This window comes from Coenobita brevimanus, chromosome 92, assembly GCF_032717465.1.
Source record: "Coenobita brevimanus isolate Jiangsu-jjx chromosome 92, ASM3271746v2, whole genome shotgun sequence".
NCBI lineage: Eukaryota > Metazoa > Arthropoda > Malacostraca > Decapoda > Coenobitidae > Coenobita > Coenobita brevimanus.
In genome coordinates this window covers 16,822,244-16,844,743 of record NC_137045.1, presented here as the reverse complement: position 1 = coordinate 16,844,743, position 22,500 = coordinate 16,822,244, and the positions used below count along the sequence as shown (strand labels likewise).

At 42.9% G+C, this 22,500-nt stretch overlaps 1 protein-coding gene across 1 annotated transcript in view; it reads right to left on the bottom strand.

The window, feature by feature from the left end:
- LOC145412105 (uncharacterized) overlaps positions 1-22,500 on the bottom strand; it is a 121,263-nt gene that overhangs the window by 26,865 nt on the left and 71,898 nt on the right. The window contains exons 5-6 of the mRNA XM_080282022.1: positions 10,373-10,533; positions 2,467-2,544 (exon numbers count right to left, since the gene is read on the bottom strand). Coding sequence (XP_080138148.1) covers positions 2,467-2,544; positions 10,373-10,533 — 239 coding nt within the window. The remainder of the gene's footprint in view (positions 1-2,466; positions 2,545-10,372; positions 10,534-22,500) is intronic.

Here is a 22,500-nt window from a genome sequence, read left to right as displayed (position 1 = left end):
TAGCAAGCGTCCCTCATGTTGGGTCCATTTGCTTATTAACCCCACTATCCGTCATTAGCGCGAGAGTTAATGTTGCCTTGCCCTTCCACGTACAGTTTGACTCGTAGGCTCTCCCTCAGTTGTATTAAAGTCGTAGGTTGTTTGCCATTTTGAAATACATACTGTAGGTACGTTCATGGCAAGTAAAATATTAATAGTGTTCAGCTTTATCACTCGTAGGATTTATCTCAGTTGCATAAAATTGACGGGTGTTGGCCTGCGTGATAAAGCGTCTCTCATTCTTCCTCAGACATTAGCCAGAGAAACATAATGATTCCTTGGCCTTCCATGTACTGTACGCCTTTCACTCTCAGCTTTTCTGTCAGTTTAATAATATCCCTAATGTTTGAATAAAATCTACCTTGCAAACATCTGTCATTTTGAGTCCATTTGCCCATTAACCCCACTTGATCATTAGCCAGAGTGACATAGGATAATGCTTCCTTGGCTTTCGTGTATCCTCTGACTTCTCTCAGTTGAGTGAAATCGTCTGGTGCTGAAATAATATACTTTGCAAGCGTCTTTTTTCTCATTAACCCTGCAGTCCTTCATGAGCGAAGGACACATAACGCTTCCTTGGCCTCCCACGTCTCCCTTGACTCGCAGGATAGTCTTTCGGCTGTAAAAAATCGTCTGGTACTGAAATAATGTATATAATTTGCAGCCCGTCTTTTTTCACATTAACTCCACAATCATTCACTAGCCAGAGACACGTAATGATTCCTTGGCCTTTCACGTATCTTTTGACTCGTCTAGTTAAAGTCTCAGTCAGTTATGTAGCAGCGTCCATAGTACGAAAAAATTTATTGAAGACATTATCTTGCACTTTGACTCTTAGCATTTCTCTCAGTTACATAAAATCGTCTGGTGATGTGTGAATGAATCTTGCAAGCGTCACCCTTGATTTCTTGTCCATTTGCTCATTAACTCCACTGTCATTAGCGAGACAAAGATTCTTTGGCCTTCCACTTGCCCTTCGATTAGTTAAATTTCTCTGAGTTGTGCGAAATAGTCTGAAGGAGGAAATAATAGGAGAGGAGGATAAAGAGGAAAGGTTGAGGAGGAAAGTGAAAGAAAAAAAGAGGAAGAGGAAGAGAGGTTGAGGAAGATGGAGAGGAGGAGATGGAAGGAAGAGGGAGGACTGCGAGGAAGGGAAAGGGGATTGAGAGTGAGCGTGAAGATTTGGAGAAGAGAAGGAAAAGGAGAGGGAGAAGGACATGAAGGACAGAGAGGAGGGGAAGAGGGAGAAGGAGGGGGAGGAGAAAGAGAAAGGGGAGGGGGAGGAGAATTCCACGGGGAGGGAGGAAATAGGGAGGAGGAAGAGGTGTGGAGAAGGAAGAGGAGAGGGAGAATGAGTAGGAGGAGAAGGGAGGGGAGAAGGAGAAGGTGGAGGTGATGAAGGAGAGAGAGAGGTAGTGAGAGAACACCGTCCTTCCAATTTAACTCTATTACTCCTGAGTTAACACGAGACAAGTGAGGGGGTCATGGCGAGTGGAGGTGAGTGGAGATGCGCGGAAGAGAGAGGAAGTGAGAGGAGGTGAGGGAGATGCGTGCAGGTAATTTGAAGTGGTTTGAGTGAGTGGAGGTGAGTGGCAATGAGAGGAGGTGAGTGGAGATGCGTGGGAGTGAGCGGAAATGAGGAGGTGAGTGAAGATGCGCGGAGGTGAGCGGAGGTGAGTGGAGATGAGTCGAATGAATGGATATGGACAGAGGTGAGGGAGATGCGTGGAGGTGAAAGGACATGGGAGTATGTGCAGGGAGATGCGTGGAGATTAGTGGAATGGTGCGTAGTGGGTCAGGAGTAGAAGAAGGGAGATTTTTGGGTGAAGGAGTTGTAAAAAAAACTAAAAAATCGATTTTGTGCGGAAGTTGACTTGTCGAACAAGAAAATTCATAATATATTAGCACCCCGTCAATCACACGCCCGAATCCCTTCATGAAAAATGGGAGTTTTAGTGTGAAAAGTGAAATGGATAGCGTGAGGAAATATTGTAAAGGTGTTTTTTTTTTTTTAGTGTAAAGATTTATGGTGAAGATGACAGTGATAATGAAAATGACATAGTACAGGGAATGCAAGTGACAAATTTATTATGAAAGAGGCTGTGATACATAAAGCCGTCAATGGCTATAAAAGGATAAGTCAATATGGTCATAAATAGGGATAAAAGTTGTCATGATAGAATACATGATATAATACTAGTAATAAAGATATATACCGTGGTCCATAAATAGCACTCCATTAGAATCTCATATGGTGATGTCCGATGTGTTGGGGGGACGGCTTCTTCTGCCGGTGTGGGCATGGTTGTGGCAGTGGGAGTACGAAAAGTGTTTTATCTGGACCACTCTATATACAGAGCAAACGATGAATAGACTAAGGTAACATAAAATAATAATAAATGTAAATCCTTGGTGAATATGACTTACCTGGAGCCTGGGGTCTGAGGTGAAGGTGACACTATCAGTAGTTAACACCTTCAGATCCTCCTGCCGGATCCACGACACCTGGTGGAAGAGAAAACGATAAAAAGTGATCCCGCCTTTTTTCCATATTTCGCTTCACATTTTCCCCTCCATACCACAACCCTGCCATCTCCCCCTGCCACCCTGACACAGCCCTGCCATCTCCCCTTGCCACCATCATCCCCTGCCACCATCCTGCCAGCACCGCCATTCAGCCAGTTTCCTGATAGATTCCCCAACTACCATTCTTCCATTTTCCCCTGCCATCACCCTGTCACCACCTTCCCCTGCAGCTACCGGTGCTGCTTTCCCCTACCAACACCCCTGCCTTTCCCTGCCAACACCTATGCCACCATCTTCCCTTACCACCTGGGCCATCCGGTGTATTTTTCATGTCGGCTCCCTGGCAAACGAGCTCACTTTAATCCAACTTTCTCAGCCCATTCTGTACGCTTGAAAACTTTCTTCTCTCTCTCTCTCTCTCTCTCTCTCTCTCTCTCTCTCTCTCATTTAAATCTATTCTGTTCGCTTCACTTTTTCTCTTATTTTATTCAATTATTCTTTGCGTTTCTCGTTTATCATCATTTCCCTCTCATCTTATTCTATCTTCTTTTGTCATTTTTCTCTCTTAGTTTCTCTTTCTCTCTCCTCTTTTGTCTCCTTTTTCTCTCTCCTTTATTCTTTTCTCTCTCTCTCATTTAAATCCCTTGTTTTCCCTTCACTTTTTTCTTATTCTGTTCAGTTATTCTTTGTCCTTCTCGTTTCTTTTATCTTTATTTCCCACTCATCTTATTCTATTTTCTTTTGTTATTTTTCTCTCTTCTCTTCCTTTTTTTTTCTCTCTCTTTTTTCTCCCTTCTCTTCTTTCTCCTTTATGCTTTTACCTTACTCTCTTTCTCGACCTACCTCCTCCTCCCATTCTGTACGCTTGAAAACTTGCTGACTCAGTCTCTGTCTTCCCATTCGCTGTTTCTCTCTCTCTCTCTCTCTCTCTCTCTCTCTCTCTCTCTCTCTCTCTCTCTCTCTCTCTCTCTCTCTCTCCACCATACATAGGATAAAACCGTTTGGTGTTGGTAAGTAGATAAAAATATAATATACTAAATCTTACTGTACAAATTGAGAAAACAAAAAAACACCAGACGGTAGCAAGAATAGTTATTGTACTGAGAGGATTAAGTTAGACTGAATTTACTGAAGAAACTAATCCCGGTAGGTTTTCTTTTTTGCTTTTCGTGAACTATAAAAGTACTTGTAGGAGACTGGAATACATGAAACCTTATATACATCTTTTTGTACTAACGTATGTGTGTACGTGTGTATAATTATATATATGTGTGTGTGTTTGGATTTATGTATGTATGAATGAATGAATGAAGGGTATATATGTATGTATGAATGGATATAGGGTATATGTGTAATTGTGTTAGCGGTAGGTGGGGCCGCTCACCATCCACTCACTCGATGTAGTGCTGCTCTCGGATGACTGTCCTTTCTTTTCTTCCTTTCTTCTTTTCTTCCGTCCTCTTCTGTTTTCATTCCTTTATTCTTTCCTCTTTCTTATGCCTACAGGTGACTCTATACTCCCTCTTCTGTCATTTTTTCCTTCATTATTTCCTCTTCCTTCTGCCTTTGCGTGACTACACAGAGTCACAAGCCAAATGGTTCCTTGTACACCAATAAACCATTTATTACGGTCGGTGGTAACCATATAACCAAATTATGACGCCTGGTGGTTTAGTGGGTAATTAAGGTGCTCCAGTCGGATTGAGCCTGTGCAGGTTTGCAGGTTTATATCCAAGGGGGGTGGGGTGGGGTTTATTGCTCACGTAATGCCACTCAGGGATGAGTGAAGCTGGTCACTCTCATCTTAAATGTCAGAACCAACTTGCCTAGCCCCGGGTTCCTATGCTTCTCATGGGACATCACACGATTAGATGATAATGATGATTATATATATATATATATATATATATATATATATATATATATATATATATATATATATATATATATATATATATATATATATATATAGTATATGTCTGTATGTATGTGGGGGGGGGAGGGGAGAGTAAGAGGGTGATGAAATGGAAGAGGAAGAGGAGGGGAAAGGGAGGGACGAAAAAGAAGAGGAAGAGCAAAGAGCAAGAACGAGAGGGAGAGGAAAGTGGGGGAGGAAAAGGAAGAGAGAGGAGAGGGAGAGGAAGAAGGAGGGAGAGGGAGAAGAAGGGAACTGGACAGTGAACATCATTAAGTATTTCAAAAGATGTGTGTGTGTGTGTGTGTGTGTGTGTGTGTGTGTGTGTGTGTGTGTGTGTGTGTGTGTGTGTGTGTGTGTGTGTGTGCTTTCTTTCACGGCATTGTATTCTCACACACACACACACACACACACACACACACACACACACACACACACACACACACACACACACACACACACACATTCTCTCTCTCTCTCTCTCTCTCTCTGCAATAGGATCACGTCATACAATACAGGTCAGCACACTATATTTTTCTCTCCTCTCTTCTTGCTTCCTTTGCACTCTTTCATCCCACCACCTCCATTCTTTTCGACTCTCTATCCCTCTTCCCCCCCTCTCGCTCTTTCTTTTTCTTTCCCCGTCTCTCTCTCTCTCTCTCTCTCTCTCTCTCTCTCTCTCTCTCTCTCTATCTATCTATCTATCTATCTCTCCTCTGCAGCCCCCTTTCTTCTGATCCCCATTCTTTCTTCATACTTCCTTCAGTTATTTCATCATTGTTCATTCTCTCACTATCCCATCCCCTCTTCACCTTCTCTTTTTTCCTTCCGTTCCTTCTTCCCTCCCTTTCCTCTCCTCTCATTATCTATATTCAAGTCCTTTCACCCCTTTCTCTCTTCCTCTCTCCACCCCTTCGATCTTCTGTCAAAACCACTCCCTTCACCATCCTCCACTTTTCTTCCCTTTGCCACTCTACTCTCACGTTCCACTCTCTCCACTATCTCCCCCTTTTCTCCCTCCTCCCTCCCCTGTCTCTTCTCCTTCTAAGTTCATTCCTTTTTCTTTTTCCCTCTCCTTTCTGTTCCCCTCCCATTCCCCGTCTCGCCTACCCACCATTCCACTTTTCTTTCTGGGCCGGGTGTATTTCTTTCTAGGTTGTGTTTTTCCCGTGTGAGGTAAAACTGAGGCCAGCTTTTGTCTGGGTCCTGGTAGTGGTTTTTTAGTTCACCTTGCTTATTGAGGGAACATACACACACATACATACATACACACACGTACACAGGTAGGCAGACACATAAACACACAGGCAGACACATACTAGTACATATTTACACACACACACACACACACACACACACACACACACACACACACACACACACACACACACACACACACACACACACACACGTTCTCTCTCTCTCTCTCTCTCTCTCTCTCTCTCTCTCTCTCTCTCTCTCTCAGACAAGGGAAGAGGTAGAGCCACATATAAATCACTGTGCATTAAGTTTGTCCTTCGGTTTGTAATTTCCGAAGCAGTGATCCGAACTGTCTCGAACTTATCTTTGTGGTTCTTTCTGAAATTTATGATCTGTCAGGAAGCGAGGAGGAAGGCGGAGTGGGGAGGGAAGGAGGGAGGGGTAGGAGAGGAAAGAGTGAAGGAGAGAGGTGTGGTAAGGGAATGATTGAATAAAGGAAGGAAGGAGGAACGGGCGAAGAACTGGGGAGGGTAGAAATGAATGAGTGAATGAAGGAACAAAAGACGGGAGGATTGGTGGGAGAACGGGTGGATAAGGAAGGAAAGCAGGACGAAAGGAAGGTGGGAAAGAAAGGAAGGAAGGAAGGAAGGAGGGAGAAGTGGAGGGAGAGAGAGAGAGAGAGGGAGAGAGAGAGAAGGAAAGAAAAAGAAAGTGAGAGGGGTGAAGAGAGATAGAGAGTCGATAAGAATGGAGGTTGTGGGATGAAAGAGTGCAAAGGAAGCAAGAAGAGAGGAGAGAAAAATAGTGTGCTGACCTGTATTGTATGACGTGATCCTATTGCAGAGAGAGATAGAGAGAGAGAACGTGAGTGATTGTATTGTTGGCTCTCATAAAACACTCAGGGTCGTACTCTTGTTTCTCATAAAACACTCAGGGTCGTACTCTTGTTTCTCATAAAACACTCAGGGTCGTACTCTTGTTTCTCATAAAACACTCAGGGTCGTGCTTTTGTTTCTCATAAAACACTCAGGGTCGTACTCTTGTCTCTCATAAATTACTCAAGGTCGTACTCTTGTCTCTCATAAATCACTCAGGGTCGTACTCTTGTCACTCATAAATCACTCAGGGTCGTATTTTTCTCATAAAATACCCAAAATTGAATTCTCTCATAAAACACTGTGTCTTGCTCTTGTGTCTTATAAATCTCTCTGGGTGTTACCCCTGTCTCATAAATCACTCAGGGTAATATTTTTGTCTTTTAAGATGGATGTATTAAGGATGTTATTGTAGAAAAGATTAATTAGAAGTGTTATAAACTTATTGCGTTTTAGATGTCACTTGTAACTCGCATAAAATAGTCAGGCAGTAGTTTGTGTTATTTTTTATTCATGTGTGTGTGTATATATATATATATATATATATATATATATATATATATATATATATATATATATATAATATGTGTGTGTGTGTGTGTTTATGTGTGTGTGTGTGTGTGTGTGTGTGTGTGTGTGTGTGTGTGTGTGTGTGTGTGTGTGGACCATAACTCTGGCAGGAGGATGTAGGGCGCTAATCTAAGGTGCTAACAAGGAGGAAGGTGTGTGTGTGCAGCAAACGTTCATCCCAGTCCTACCTAACATAACACGACCTAACTAAATCTGACTTACTCTAATTGAATCTAACTTTACGGAGCTTAGCTTAACCTCGTCTGATTTGAGTGTACTGAATCTGAATTGAATGGTACTTAGACTGCTGTAATCTAACATGTCACGTAACTCTACCATAATCCAGTGTAATATGACAAACTGTTCTGAAATAAATTGCCTAGCCTAGCGTAACCTAAGCTATCGTAAACTACCTAACAAGTTAACCTAACAAACCAAACCAAACCATACCAATCCAAACCAGACCAAAGCAGACCAGACCAGATCAAACCCAACGTAACTTAATCTGACCGGTCCTAACCAAACCAAACTAATCATAACTTTGGCAGAATAGGTGTCACAGTATACTGAGGCGCAAGCAAGATATGAGCGCTCGAAAGCAACACACAGTAACTTAACTTAATTCAAGACTCCCAAGAGGGGCGGGGATGTCACACCAGAGTTAACAAGCTCTAAGACGTCTGTACCCTGAAACTTCGCCCTCTGACCTGACCTGGCCTTTCCAAATTTAGGCCACTGGTAACGTAGCATAGCCTAATCTAGCTTAACATAACCTACCTAACGTAGCCTAAGCTGACCTGATCCAACCCAAGCTGGCCTGGTTTACTCTAAGCGCAACCTAATGTAACCCAACTTTAGCTAGCCTAACCTAACGTTGCTTAACCTTGCAAAACCCCTGCTGCTCGACTGCTGCAACTCTCACGCTCCGCATAACTTCCAACCAAGTCTCGCCCAAAGTAACCTGATTTGACGCACTCGGAAGGGAGGAAGATTTAAAGACAAGGTTAATATCTAGGAGCCTCTTACGCAGGAAACGTCGAATTTTAATTTAACATAACATAATATAACTAATCATATATTAATCTAAACTAACCCAACATCACCCCATCTCACCTCACCCAACCTATCCAAAACCTATCCTAACAAAAAGATTCTAACCCTAAACTAACCCAGCTTCACAACCAACCCGCCAAAATCCCAGTTTCTCGAATGGAAGACATCCTACATTCAGTTCCACATAACTTGGAATCATATCTCGCTCAAAACTAACCTGATTCAACACGCGCGGAAGGGAGAAAGACGCAATAGGACAAGGTTAGCGCGATCCAGGGGCCCCGTATGCATGAAACAACGCCTCTTACGTCCTATTAACGAGAGGAAGGTGCAGCTCGTGATGTGTCGTGATTGTGGGGTGTGGGAGTCGTATATATATGTATGAAGGAAGAGAGAGAGAGAGAGAGAGAGAGAGAGATTTTGTGTGTGTGTGTTTTCAGATCAACGTTCATCCTTCTAAAAATTCCACATTAGAGTATTTCATATCTTTTGTGTATCTCTGGTAAAACCAACACATGACTATTGGTTTAAAATGAGTATTACCCCTCCCCCCTCTCTCTCTCCCCCCACCCACACACACACACAGAGCAAGAAGAAAACAGTAACATAAGTAAAATAGTATTCCGAAGCATGTTAGCAGTAGAAAAGCAAAATCGGACAAACCTACACATAAATCAGGTTTGTTTTTCACTAGTATATTCTGTTAAAAAAATCACATTACATAAAAGTTACTCCCGTGACGTACACTCTGGAAATAAAAGAATGACATTAAAAAAAAATTGCTCCCATGACGTACACACTGAAAATAAAAGAATGACATGATAAAGTTAGTGAGGCAATATATTATCCCTCTGCTCCACACTCGCACTCACACTCTCGCTCGCTGGGGGAACTAAAATTGGCAGTAAATAGAGTCAGCTGTAAATCAGGGTAGCAATAACAGCCTGTGTACCCAGTCGTTAGCCGTTTGTCTTTTGTGGGTTACTAACGCGTCTATTAACCATACTGCTTTTCACTCTGGCTGCCTCCTGACGGTTTTATTTAGTTCAGAGAGAGAGAGAGAGAGAGAGAGAGAGAGAGAGAGAGAGAGAGAGAGAGAGTTTCGCACTGGGAAAGACACAGAAGCCTGTGAGGGCTACACGTAACTCATTAAGTTTGAATAGTTTCTCCTTAGCCGAATAAAATCGTTTGGATGTAGTGGGAATAAAATGATCTTAATTTTTTCTGTTCGATCCCAATTTATATGCCTGTCTATCTGTCTGTCTAACCATCTATCTGTCTATCTATCTATTTATCTATCTACGGTATATTATCTTCAAATGATTTTTTTTTTATCTCGAGGTATTAGATATGGACTTGGACAGGCCTTTCACTACAAGAAATCCCATAAAGTAAAATAATCTCTATATATATTTATCTGTTTACGTTTGTCGATCTGTTTACCTACCTGTCTATCGCCAGACGCCTTAATCCCGTAATGGGTGACCATAAGTGAATAACCTCCATTACATCCTGTCCTCTGCTTTCCCTTCAACTCATACCTCCTCTCTCATACACCTCTCCATCTCATCCCTCTATCTAATCCTCGGTCTCCCCCTCTCCCTCTCCCCTACCGCCTCACACACACACACACACACACACACACACACACACACACACACACACACACACACACACACACACACACACACACACACACACACACACACACTCCAGTCAATATCTCATTTCCCACCCTCGTCACATACCGGGGTTTACTAAGGTGTAATGTGGAGAATAAATCGCTAAGGAAGAGACATTACGAAGTCTCCGTAATTACTACCTACCGCTCGTGTATTCCCTGTTTGATTTACTGTGACCTACGGTGCTACTGTTCTTTGCCTGTCTGATGCACGGTTAGGGCGGGCAGTTTTGGCGTTGTGATGGGTGATGGTGTGTAACTCCTGTGGTGTGTGTGTGTGTGTGTGTGTGTGTGTGTGTGTGTGTGTGTGTGTGTGTGTGTGTGTGTGTGTGTCCAACCATTCATCCATCAATCCTTTGATCTATCAATCCATATCATACATTCTGTCTCTGCCTACCTACCTATCTATCTATATAAATCTATCGATCGATCGATCTAACTAACTGTCTTCATCTCTGTCTATCTATCTATCCACCCATCTATGTATCTGTCTTCCTCTCTTCCCCTACTTACCGCCCTGCCCTTCAGATTGGCCACCCTACAAGGCAGCACCGCCAAACGCCCCGCTGTGACGGAGACGTTGGTGGGGAGGCCGGGGAGGAGGTGGGGGCCGCGGCGTGGGGGGCGGCCCTCCCTATCACTCTCATCACCCCAGTCTGTCTGCTCCTTCCACCCTGTAAAGAGAAAGGGAGAGAATAAAGGTGGCAGATAGAGACAGATAGTTGGATAGAGGTAGAAGAGATAAGAGGATGAGGGATTTATTATTGTCATCTTCGTCATTATTATCATTTCCACCCTTCCTCTCACTCTCGTCACTCTAATCTGTCAGCTTCTTCCACCCTGCCCCCCCCCCCCTCCTTTTGCTTCGCCCAAGAAACTTGAAAAACAGTACTGTATTTCCCATCCCATCCCTGTTAACCTGTTCAGCATGAGGACGTGGTCTATATTTCATTTTTTTCCCCATCGAGACGATTGTATTTAACTTGGGAGAACCACCTACACCATTTTTACTCTAACCTGGCCCAGATTTTCTCCCTTTTGCAGCTCACTTCACAGTTCAGCGGCAAATGATTATGCTATTGCTCTGTGTCCTTTCAATAACGCTTCATCGTGACTAGCATCATATTTTAGGTTTCATCTACTGTCAGAACTTAGCACTGAAGATGGAGAAAGGGTAATTTTAGGCCACGTAAGAGCGAAAAGATTACTTTAGGGGTCAAGTCGAGGATGTATCTAACCCTCGTAGCCTGAATAATCTTTCCTTTAAGCTGAATAAAATTTTAGGAAGAGAATAAGAAATAATTAAAGATTGCTTCCTCAGATTGAAGGGGTTTACGAGAAATTTACCAAGACGACAAGGAAAGGGTGACAAATGCTTACGACCCAACAGAAATCTCTAATCACACATAGATTTTAGAGGATGGATGGATGGTGGTGGTGGTGGTGAGGTGATGGTGGAATGAGGATGGTGATGATTATGAGGAATGTGGTGGTGATGGTGGGGGTGGAGTGAGGAAGGTAGTGGTAGTGGTTGCGGTGGTGGTGGTCTGGGATTAGTGGAAGCTGGCAAGATTTATGTGTGTGTGTGTGTGTGTGTGTGTGTGTGTGTGTGTGTGCGCGCGCGCGTGTGCAAAAGGGTGCTTGTGCGCGTGTATGTATATATACTGTATGTAGAAGGTGGCTGTATGTGTGTAGGAGGGTAAATGTGTACGTTTTTATAAAGTGAAGATATCTCAGCTCATTCTGCCATCTCTCCTTCCTAGGTAACCCATCAATAGTTACATCTTACCTTCTACTCCACCAGCAGACTATCTCATTCAATTGCTATACTATATTTTCTCTAACGTGGCCCAAACTTTCCATCACTCCTTCTTGAATGCAGAGATACAATAACAGCTTAACCATGAAATACGATGCTGGCCACGTAGTATAATGAAAAGGATGTTGAGTCGTAGTATTGTCATTTTTCCGTCACTGGGCTACGTAAACTAAGCTGCAAAAGAACAAAATTCTAGGCCAAATAAGTGTAAAAAGTGTATAGCGAGTTAATAAGAAGCCGAGAGTGTTAATCCCTCCCGTCTTCACCCAGCACCCCCCTCCTCCTACCTGCCTGGCTCCCTTTATGAGTTATTATCATTATGCAAATACCTTCGGGCGTCAGCTGGCGTAGGGGAGCTAAACTTTTAACAGGGCGGAGGATAGGGTGGGAATTTGGAAGGTATTTCTAGCTGCCCTCGGAAATTTCGTGACGCCTTTTCATCAGCCATTTAGTTTACATATAATACCTTAAAACACACACACACACACACACACACACACACACACACACACACACACACACACACACACACACACACACACACACACACACACACACACATCCATTTCTCCTTTCTCTGAAATCTCCATTTTAGGAGATTTCAATGTTCACCACCACCTTTGGCTCTCCCCTCCTTTCACTGATCCACCTGGTGAACAAGCCTACACCTTTTCTATCCTTAATGACCTAGAGCAGCTTGTACAGCACCCTACCCGTATCCCTGATCGCCTTGGAGAGAGTTCCAACATACTTGACCTCTTCCTTACAACTAATCCTTCTGCTTACACTGTTAATCTTTTCTCTCCGTTGGGCTCCTCCGATCACAACCTTATCACCTTAACCTGTCCTATCGCTCCAGTACGGCCTGAGGACCCTCCAAAGAAACGTCGTCTGTGGCACTTTGGAGTTGCGGACTGGGAGGCCCTCAGGCAGTACTTCTTTGATTTTCCCTGGAATGATTATTGCTTCCATGGCCGGGAGCCATCTGGGTGTGCCTTGCGCATTGCAGAGGTTATTCTTTCGGTCATGGAAGCATACATTCCTTTCTCATATCCTTTGACTAATGCACGAAAGCCTTGGTTTGATCACGCTTGTTCTAATGCTTTCCGCAACAAGGAGAGGGCCTATAAAAGGTACCGGAGCCAACCCACCCCTGAATCACATCTTTTATACGTTTCTGCCCGGAATCGTGCTAAGTCTGTTCTTCGCTCTGCTAAAAATAATTTCATCCGTACTAAGTGCTCTCAACTCTCTAACTCGAATTCTTCCCGCTCCTTCTGGCACCTTGCCAAAAACCTTTCTAACAACTTTACCTCATCATCCTTCCCTCCTCTTTTCTACTCTGATGGCTCTGTAGCTATTTCTTCTACTGATAAAGCAGATCTCTTCGCTCAGACACTCTCCTCCAATTCCACCTTAGACGATTCTGGTGCTGTTCCTTCATCACATTCCCCCTCTGACTTCTTCATGGCTGACATTAAAATTTCTTCAGCTGATGTATTTTCTGCTGTCACAGGCCTCAATACTAATAAGGCATATGGGCCTGATGGAGTCCCTCCTGTTGTTCTCAAGAACTGTGCTTCTGTGCTTACACCCTGCCCAGGCAAACTCTTTCGCCTTTGTCTGTCAACTTGTACCTTTCCTTCCTGCTGGAAGTTTGCTCTCATTCAGCCAGTCCCAAAGAAGGGTGACCATTCCCAACCCTCTAACTATCGTCCAATTGCTTTAGCATCCTGTATCTCAAAAGTTTTCGAGTCTGTTCTTAATAGAAAAATTTTAAAGCATCTTTCCTATCACAACCTTCTTTCTGATCGTCAGTATGGGTTCCGTCAGGGACGCTCCACCGGCGATCTTCTCACCTACCTTTCAGACTCCTGGTCATCCTCCTTTCGGGACTTTGGCGAAAGCATTGCCATTGCACTTGACATCTCTAAGGCTTTCGATCGAGTCTGGCATAAATCTTTAATTTCCAAACTGCCCTCTTACGGTTTCTATCCTTCTATCTGTGCCTTCATCTCTAGCTTCCTTTCTGTTCGTTCTATAGCCGCTGTTGTAGACGGCCATCGTTCTTCTCCTAGATCTATTAACAGTGGTGTTCCTCAGGACTCTGTCCTATCACCAACTCTCTTCCTTTTATTCATCAGTGACCTTCTAAGCTGTACATCTAACCCTATCCACTCATATGCTGATGACTCCACCCTTCACCTTTCCATTCGATTCCCGCAACGTCTATCTCAGCAGTTACTTCAACAAACAAGGGATGAGGCTATGGCACACCTAATGTCTGACTTGGCTCATATCTCTAACTGGGGTAAAAATAATCTTGTTGTTTTTAATGCATCAAAGACTCAGTTTTTGCACCTATCAACCCGACAAAATCTTCCACAGGTATACCCACTAATGTTTGATAATATTCAGCTTAACCCTGCATCATCCTTGAACATGCTTGGGGTTTCATTTACTCGGGACTTGTCTTGGAAAGATCATATTACATCTCTTGTAAAATCTGCTTCCAAGAGATTGGGTGTGCTAAGCCGACTCCGTTCCTTCTTTACCCCTGCACAATTGTTGACTCTATACAGGGGTTTTATCCACCCCTGTGTAGAGTACAACTCTCATGGGTGGGGAGGCTCCCCACATACAGCTCTTCACAATAGGGTGGAGTCAAAGGCTTTTCACCTCATTAACTCTCCTCCTCTTACTGACTCCCTTCAACCTTTGTCTCTTCGCCGCATTGTTGCATCTTTATCTCTTTTCTATCGCTGCTTCAATGGTCACTGCTCCTCTGAACTGTCTGCATGCATTCCTCCACCCCTACGACGGGCGCGTAGCACCCGTCTAGCAGCAAACTCTCATCCCTTTTCTGTCCAACTTTCTAATGCAAGAGTTAGCCGTTACTCCCAGTCCTTCATTTATGCAACAGGTCAACTCTGGAACTGTCTCCCTCTGTCTGTATTTCCTACTTCCTATGATCTCCAGTTTTTCAAACGAAGTGTGTCCAGGCATCTGGAAATGATCGGATCCTGAATTTGGCTCTCTCTTATATTTTGTTTTTCTCTTGGAAGGAATAGTTTTGAAGGCTCGTTGCCTTTGGTTCCTTCTTCCTCACATCACACACACACACACACACACACACACACACACACACACATCCTTGTCCCACATGTATGAATAAACGGCTTGTGTGTGCGCGTCTCAAATGTGTGTGTAAGAGTCGTTTATAGTGGCACGTCGTTTATGGGGAGATTACGAGAGCGTGTGAGACATTCCAAAAACATTCGTAGGGAAATTTCCGAGCCCGTGGAGCGGTTTTAGGGGAAGACATACACCCTAGAGAGATTTTCCCCCCTATACTGAATACGGGGTGGAGGGGATGAGGGAAGGAAGGAGGGGTAGGGGAGAGAGGGAGGAGGAGGGAAGATAAGGGAAGGGTGGGAAAGTAGGTTGTGGAGGGAAGGGGGTGGTAAGGAAAGGTGAGGGGGCAGAGAAGAGGGGGGAGAAAGCATGAGGTAGGAGAGGCAGGAAATGGAAGGGGGAGAGTAAGGGAGGAAGAGACGGTAGGGGAGAAGATGGTTATGCAATGGTAGGGAGGGGAGGGGAAGGGTGAGCTGAGGGAAGGAAGGGAAGAGGAGGAAATGGTGAGGAAAAGAATCGGGAGGGAGGGATGGGTAGAGGGGGGGGGAGGAAGGGAAGGGGAGGAAATGGTGAGGAAGAAAATCGTAGGGGAGGGAAGGGAGGAGGAGGGGGGTGATGAGAGCAAAATCGACCTAATTTAGCGTCCCCTGTTGCCATATCAACGAAACTAGCTGGATGAATTGCCGATATATCCTGCCCGTGACAAGTGTGTACGAAAGTAATTGGATTAGTAGCAGATATGGTAAGTTCTAGTGGTGGTGGTGATGATGATGATGATGATAATTATGGTGACAATGATGATGATGCTAATGATGATGATGATGATGATGATGATACGATGTACTATCAAATAATGGGGCAAAAAAGAGGATTTGGTAGGTACTGAGAATTTTATCTCACTGTGGTACCAAAAAGATGTTAAAAATGAATAGGATTTGGTAGGTACTGAGGCTATTAATGAAACTGTGCTATCAAAAATGGGATGTAAAATACCGGTAAGTACATGGCTTGGTAGGAAAGCTGTGTATATAAAAATCTATAGAACCTGTGCTACCAGAAATACACACCGTAATACTATCAACTCTCTGCTACCAAAAAGAGGGATAAAAACAGAGAGAGCGATAAGAAGCTAAAACACTGTCAAGTCTGTGCTACAAAAAAAAAAGAGAAAGAAAAAGGATGAAAACTGGGTAAATAGTGTGGTAGGAAAACTGTGTGTACTGAGAAGCCATCCGAATCGGTACTGCCAAAAATAGGAATAAAAATAACGTACAGACGATAAAATAAATAAATAAATAAGTAAAGGGACATCACGCGAAGCAATCTGACACCACGCACGATGGCCTTTGGGAAAAAAAATTAAAGAAAAAACTCTTTTCCTCCTCCCCCGCTGGTATACTTGCTTTGATATGTTTATTTTATTTATTATTTGACGTTTTCCACTCGGTATTGTTATTGCATTGTTATTCAGGGGGTAACTTTAATCCTTCTCGGACATCACGGGTTGTATTGATCTTTTCTTATATCCTCGTGCCTCTTTTGAACGATACTTTTTTTTTTTTTTTTCGACACTATGGAGAGAAATACCTACAAAAATACAGAATGATAGTGATACTGGTTGCTCTGACGGTGGCGGTGGTTGTGGAAATGGATGTTGTGGTGGTAACGCTGAAAAATGGTGACCGTGGTAGTGATGGTAGTGGTGGGAATGGCGATAGTGGTGACAGTGAAATGGCTGTGCTGGTGGTAATGGTGATAGTGACGATTAAAATGATGATAGTAATCGTAATGGTGGTGGTGGCGGCAGTGATAGGAATGATGATAGTAATGAGAACCGTGAAAGTGTTGTGCTCGTGGTAGTGGTAGTGGGGATGGCAGTAGTGAGAATGATAGTGGTGAGAACCGTGAAAGTGTGTGCTCGTGGTAGTGGTAGTGGTATTGGGAATGATGATAGTGGGTGAGAACCGTGAAATGGTTTCGCTGGTGGTAGTGGTAGTGGTAATAGTAGTGATGGGATGGTGATAGTGACAAACTGCGCAGTGGTTGTGCTGGTGCTAGCGGTACTGGTAATAGTAGGAATGGTGACAGGGATACGAAGTGTGACATGGTAATACTGGTGGTAATGGTAGATAATGGTAGTGGTAGGAATGGTGATAAGGGGTAGGAAGTGTGAAATGCTGGGGCTGGTGATATGGTGGTGCTAGTGGTGGTCAGGATGTTGGTAGTGGTGGCGGCAATGGCTTACTTTATTGCCTTACTCATCCTCTCTTGTCCCTCGCCTGTCCCTTCCTCTTTTCTCGTACTTTTCCCCTTTTTATTATATTCTAACCCATTCCTTGTTCTAATTTTTCTCCCTCCCTCCTTTATCCTTTTCTTCCACACTTTTCTCCTCCGTCTTTCATATCTTAAAATTTTCTCTAGTTATTTCTTCTTTACTTTCTCGTCTTTTCTGTCCTACACTTCCTTTCCTTTCTTCCCTTTCTTACATTTCATTTTACCTCATACACTTTTACTTCCTTTCCCCCTCTCACACATTTTTCATTCTCCTTCTTTCCTCCTTCTTTTCGTTCTCTTTTCCATTTCTCCTTCTCCTCCTTTCATTCCCTCTTTTTTTGTTTTATGTGTTCTGTATAACTACGTCCTTTGATGCAATATTTATAGATTTCTCATACTTCCCATTCTCATTCATAAAGTTAGTAAAATCTGTCTTAGCAGACCCGTAGATTTACCCCCCTTTCCGACTCCCCCATTCTCTCTCTCTCTCTCTCTCATTGTATGCGGTATGTGTATGTATGTGTACTGTATGTGCTTGTTTTTCTCTCTATTCCTCTATTTGTCACTGTCTATGTATTTCTTTGTCTCTATCCTCTCTCCCTTTTCTTCCACCCAGTCTCTTTTCCCCATTCCCCTCTTCCTCCACGTTCCTCCCATTCTTCTCATTCCTCCCATTCTCTTCCCACTGCCCCACATTGCGTAAGGTTTGGGACAGCTGGCCTGGTCACTAGAGGCTAAAGGCCCAGTCTGCTGTATTGAATATGGTCGTAACTTTTGATACGATTTCGCGACACTGAGATTTTTCCCACACCACACAGAAACCCTTTTCCCAATCCTCCACACATCATTTGTTTTTAAAATTGTGTGTTTGGGTCGCTTATTCTTATTTTCCAAGTTTGTGTGTGTGAGTGAGTGACAGGGCTTGATAAACTGGGAAAGGTTGGTTGGGAGTATATGGTTCCAAATGAGGTGGACAGATGTGACCAAGGGGACATCCTATCTGACCCTCCCTCCCTCCCTCTCTCTTCCTTTGGTCCCCTCCTCCATCATTACCAAGACATCGAAGGGCCAGGAAGGAAGGAAAGAAGGAAGGAAGGAGCGGAAGAAAAGCCAAGGATGGAGGATGAGGAAAGAGGGAGAGGAAGCATAGGAAGGAAGGAAAGGAAGGAAGGGAAAGAAAAAAAGGAAAGAGGGAAGGAAAGGAAGGATGTGAATGAGGGGAGGACAGTAGGGAGAGGGAGAAAATAAGGAAGGAAGGAAAAGGCGAAAAGAAAAGGAAGATGAAAGAAGAAAAAAGGGAGGCAGAACTGACAGAGACAGTTATGGCCTGCACTGAAAAGTTGGGAAACTGAGGAGGGAAAAGGAAAAAAAAAAATGATAGATAAAAGTGAAAGACAGTTTGCAAGAAGGAGTTTATATATATAGGTATTAGTTTTATGTCATGCGGGGGAAAGGAAGATGTGCAGAAAAAGAAGAGAAGGAGGATGAAACTCAAGCGTAGAGTTTGAATAGATAACCATAGATAAAGCAGAATAATCAATAGAGAAAAGAAGGTATGGAAGAAAGAAATGCGACTTTCATAATGTGCCTTGCTCTAACTCATTCCAACCCAAGCCAACCAGTTAAGCCAACACAATCAAACCTAACTTCTATTCTAGGCTACCTCATTCCAAGGTAACCTGTCCCCATCCCAGTCTATCCTAAATTAACAATCCATCACAGTCCAACCCCAGTAACCCCACTCCAATCAACTCAGTTCACCCAAACCTGCCTCAACTGAACTTCATCTAGTCTTCCCTGTCCAACCCAACCCAACCTAATCTAACCTAATCTGTACTAACCTAACCTAACCTAACCGAACCTATCCTGTCCTAACCTAACCCAGTTTTTTCTAGTCTAATCTCCCCTAACCTTGCCCCAGTAACAGTCCTAGTTCCAGCGCCACAAAAATGTAATTAAATGCAAGGGCAAAAACACAGTAAGGTCGCTGGAAAATACGACTGGTTTAATCTAATGGCGTTTTATTTATGGGATGAATACCAGAGTTTCATTACGTAATTGCTAGGTTACACACACGAGGAGAAATGTTGTGTATGTGTATGATGAAAGTGTGTGTGTGTGTGTGTGTGTGTGTGTGTGTGTGTGTGTGTGTGTGTGTGTGTGTGTGTGTGTGTGTGTGTTTTGCTTTTTGTATGTATCTTTCCTGTCACAAGTATTTTTCTTTCTGTTTCTTTCCTCAGTCTTCTTTTGCTTTTCGTGTTCTTTTTAATGACATGAGATTGCATTTGACTTCATGATAGTCAAATATCTTAATTTCGGAAGGGGTGGCCACACACACATTGTCTCCATGTCTCCCTGTCTTCTGCCTTCGGGCTGTCTTCCCTCCAACTCACAACCCCCTCACTCAGGTACCTATCCATCCAATCCCTCCATCTCATCTTCGCTGTCCTCCTCCCCTCTCCCAGTCCATCGCACTCCCAAACACTCTTATAGTCCGTGTGTCATTCTCCATTCTCTTCACCTGACCAAACCAGTCCAGGGTACTTCTCCCAAATTGTCATGCCATATGGAAATAAGAAATGCCGATCTACCAGCGCAAGGTAGTGGCACGGCCTTTTTTTTTCTTCTTCTTCTTTTTTAGCATCTATCAGAAAGTGGTCCTAAGCTGAACGAAACAGTCTGTGACAACAAGAATTAAGTAGTTAAGATTTTTGACGTCCTAGAAGGGTTACTTGACACTGGTTTTCGCCGCCAAGTAACAGACAGACAGACAGACAGACAGAGAGAATTTGACAGACAAACAGATAGGTATTGCTGTACTATAGACATCTGAGGAAGCGAACCGACACTTATAACACCAGATACTCACTTTAGTGACCACCGGAAATGGCGTCTACCACCAAGGAGCAATTAGTTATGAATTACGCCCTCATTACGTTACGTCTGTGTGGCCGCTACGTCATTGCAAGTGTCGTTCCAGGTTACACTCTCGGCATCCCGAAATTGTTTACATTTGGCAAGAGCAGGTTCGGTCATGCTACCCATTCGCCCCCTTCCTAGCACAGTTTCGTGAGCTTGGTGCCAGTTCAGAATGTACTTTTTTCTGTTTCCTGGGTTCATATACATATTTTTTATAATAAAGTTCTGAGTTAAAGAGAAATCAGGCATTCAAGTTTAAGAGTTTATGACGTTTTTATGCGAAAGATTGGGTGTGTATTACTAAGCTTCGCCATATATATATGGCGAAGTTTATTGTTTTGGTATTAGGCTATTATTTTTCTCTGCGTTTTTTTTTCTTACGTCTTGATGATATACAGGAAGGTACTCTAGGGTAACTCAAGTACTTGTGCCAAGTAAAAATAACCTATTTTTGCAGGTCATATACTCATTTATGGTGCAAAAATTGCATATTTGAAATTGAAAAATCTCAGAAAGTGATTGAGATACAGCTATCTGGTTGAAAATCCTTTTATCAGAAAGTTTGCTGAGAATTTTGGCTGAATATTTTGTCATTTAGCCTAGTGGAAAATACCTATTTCAAATATGCTCAGTGTTTTCTTTATAACACATTTCAGAGAAAACCACAAGAGCTGTAAAACTGTAACTTTACAGAAATATAGCTGTGGTCCCTCTTATTATCTGAACGGAATATGGTTACAGTTAAGCATACAGTTAGCCAGTTAATGAGACTAATGTAATATGTATCCATGCTTCATTTATTTCTTCCACACCTTTGTTTTCAGATCTTTTGATATTACACAAGAAGCTACCTTAGGTTAATCCAAGTACATGTTCCAAATATGAATGACCTTGAACTACTTTTAAAGGTCACAGACTTGTTTATAATGCCAAAATTTCATACCATATATACCATAAATAGTTATGGCGAAGCTTCCTTCTTATTATTATTGCTCGCGAATTGCTTTTTAAAGTTTTTGAATCAATAATTCATTTTTATAGGGTTTTGATACAGTAGCGTTTGTGTGTGTGTGTGTGTGTGTGTGTGTGTGTGTGTGTGTGTGTGTGTGTGTGTGTGTGTGTGTGTGTTCAGGTGTAAGTGAATTCTCGGCTAACACCTGGCCATCTTATTATCAGAAGGAAATTACATTTGCTGATAAAACTGTAACAGTTGGATATTATCCCGTGTAGGAGCCCGAGGATAGGCCGCAGTAATCTACCACGTAAATGTAAGAAGTCTTTCCTGAATTAAATAAAATCTCAGTGAAGCGGAGGAAGTATAATACAAATGACGCCATCGTACTGAAGAACTAGATGGACAAGTTTTCTAATCCCTTCAATACTTCAGTCTGCAGACCACCGAGTTCACGTCCAGATAAGCTTAGGCACCACAACAACAGCAACTTCTTCACTACGAGAGAATGATGTTTCTTAGGCTAATTTGTTCTGGTGACAACGAGAATAAACGGAACAATAACAAAATTAAGAAATCGTCCAAGCAAAGTTGCAAAGCTTGAAAGACAGAATTCGGTATAGCATTAACCCTGTTAGTACGACGACGAATATATACTTTATTTTTTTTCAGCAGCAGGCGATTTTATACAACGAAGTTACCGAACTGTAGTAGCGACGGAGCAAACTAAGTCTATATATATATATATATATATATACTGTATATATAACCGCTGGCACGAAATCTCTCTCCTAAGCTGAATAAAATCGTCTCGAAATCTTTATTATATACTTGTTATCACCGGACGATTCTGTTCATCAGGGCCAGTCCATTTTATTCAGTGTATAAGAGATTTTTTTAGATGGAGGGATTAATGAAGCTTATATGTAACTTTTCCTTTTTTAAATGTCTCCCAAGCTGAAAAAAATTGTCTTAAGGTGGGAGAAATAGAAGAGGAAAGTAGTTAAGGGAGTCAAAAGGCGGAAGAAGGAAATTGTAGGACCTGTAATGGGGAGTTGATAAAGAAAACGAGGACGTAGTGCAAGGAAAACGGAAAAGCCTTGGATATAGTGCAAACGAGATGGGGGAAGAGAGAGAGAGAGAGAGAGAGAGAGAGAGAGAGAGAGAGTTAACAGTAGAGAACGAATGACAGACAAGTATTGTAGATGAATAATGTATCTGTGTGTGTGTGTGTGTGTGTGTGTGTGTGTGTGTGTGTGTGTACAGTTATGGTACACACATGCATGTGTGCGTGTGTGGGTATATAGCACGTGCCATACGGCCACAAACACCAACAATATACGCCAGACACACAATCTAATCCACCAATAACCACATCAGAATCTCATCGTATCCAATCACCACAAACACGCCACTACCGCCACCACGCCAGATCTTAACGAGCAATATAATCTCATCCCCATCTCACCCAATCCTCCTCCTCCCCCTCCTTCTGCTCCTCGATTCTCGTCTTGCCGTTATTAATCGTTCCCTGGCAGTTGC